Source organism: Lupinus angustifolius, unplaced genomic scaffold (genome assembly GCF_001865875.1).
Source record: "Lupinus angustifolius cultivar Tanjil unplaced genomic scaffold, LupAngTanjil_v1.0 Scaffold_17_12, whole genome shotgun sequence".
In the NCBI taxonomy this organism is placed as follows: domain Eukaryota; kingdom Viridiplantae; phylum Streptophyta; class Magnoliopsida; order Fabales; family Fabaceae; genus Lupinus; species Lupinus angustifolius.
Window position 1 is genome coordinate 16,063 of NW_017718989.1, and position 1,396 is coordinate 17,458.

The 1,396-nt window shown below is 41.0% G+C and overlaps 1 protein-coding gene across 1 annotated transcript; it reads right to left on the reverse strand.

Moving 5' to 3' along the window:
• Positions 1 to 644: 644 nt before the first annotated feature.
• LOC109338043 lies at positions 645 to 1,250 on the reverse strand. The gene has a single exon (XM_019575178.1). It carries the CDS (start codon positions 1,248 to 1,250, stop codon positions 645 to 647), a length of 606 nt encoding a protein of 201 aa, XP_019430723.1.
• Positions 1,251 to 1,396: the final 146 nt, after the last annotated feature.

The window sequence follows — 1,396 nt, forward strand, 5'->3', positions numbered from 1 at the left end:
GGCCAAGACTAATCAAATTGTGACTCATGTTTGGCACAAACAAAACCTCAGATATTAGAGCATTCTTGCCATCCTGTCTTCTGATTACTACATCACCAATTCCTTCTGCTTGTATTGTCCTGTTGTCAGCAAATTTCACTCTACTTTTCTTGTTGGAATCAAAGTTAACAAGCCACTCTCTATGTCATGTCATGTGGTTGGAGCATCCAGAGTCTACATACCAGATCTCTTCACTGTTGTTGCCTTGACTTGTAGTCATCATCAGCAGAATTGGTGAGTCATCATTGGCATACTCATTGTCTTCCTTCACCATGTGTGCTTCATCACTGTGTTGCCTATTGTTAGTGTCTGAGTGTCTTGGCTGAGATTGACACTCAGATGAGAAGTGTCCCATCTTGCTACAATTAAAGCATTTTATTCTTCTCCTATCCAATCTCTTCTTTCCTCCTCTCCAATTGCTACCACTTCCTCTCTTTGAGTAACTTGATGCTTGATCAAGATCAATTCTGTCTTGATCTTGTACGCCAGAATTAGCCAAATTCTTCCCCCTGAAGTCTCTTCCCCTTCCTCGGTTTCTTTCACTATTTCTGCCAAGATATCTCCCCTTCTTGAAGGTTTGAACTTGCAGTGCTTGGTTAACCTTATCAGTTGACCTCTCTATGAGCCTCGAGGGACCCCTGAAGATCTTCTAATTTGAGGTCTTCTAGCTTCTTTGATTGTTCAATAGCAACTACTATGTGATCAAAGTTGGGGGTGAGAGTTCTCAGAATTTTCTCTATAATGGCTTGATCTGTCATGTTTTCTCCACAAGCCTTCATCTGGTTTGTGAGACAAATCACCCTATTGAAGAATTGGGCAATTTTCTCATTTGATTCCATTTGCATCAACTCATACTGTCTCCTCATTGTTTGGAGTCTGACTTTCTTCAACTGATCTGCTCCCTTATTACACTTTTCCAGGATCATCCATGCTTCTTGAGATGTTTGAGCTGAGGCAATTTTCTCAAAATGTGCCTCATCAACACATTGATGTAGGAGGCACATAGCCTTACAATCTTTCCTCTTGTTCTCCTTGAATGCTACTCGATCTTGCTCAGAAGGTTCTGCTCCTAATTGAGGGTAACCGAATTCAACAATTTCTGCAATTTCTTGGAATCCCATGATTGCTTTCATTTGGATGTTCCATCTATTCCAATTCTTTCCATCAAGCACTGGAAGGCTTGCTGGAAAGCTTGTACTCGTGTGTCCCATCGAGAATGTGAATGATGATAAGAAGGAGAAGAAGAAGGTGATGTTTAAGTGAAGATCTAACTGGCTCTTGATACCAAATGTTGGATTAAAACAGTGCCACTGCACTTGAAGAAGAAAAGCAGAAGATGAAGGTGTGATGCAGAACC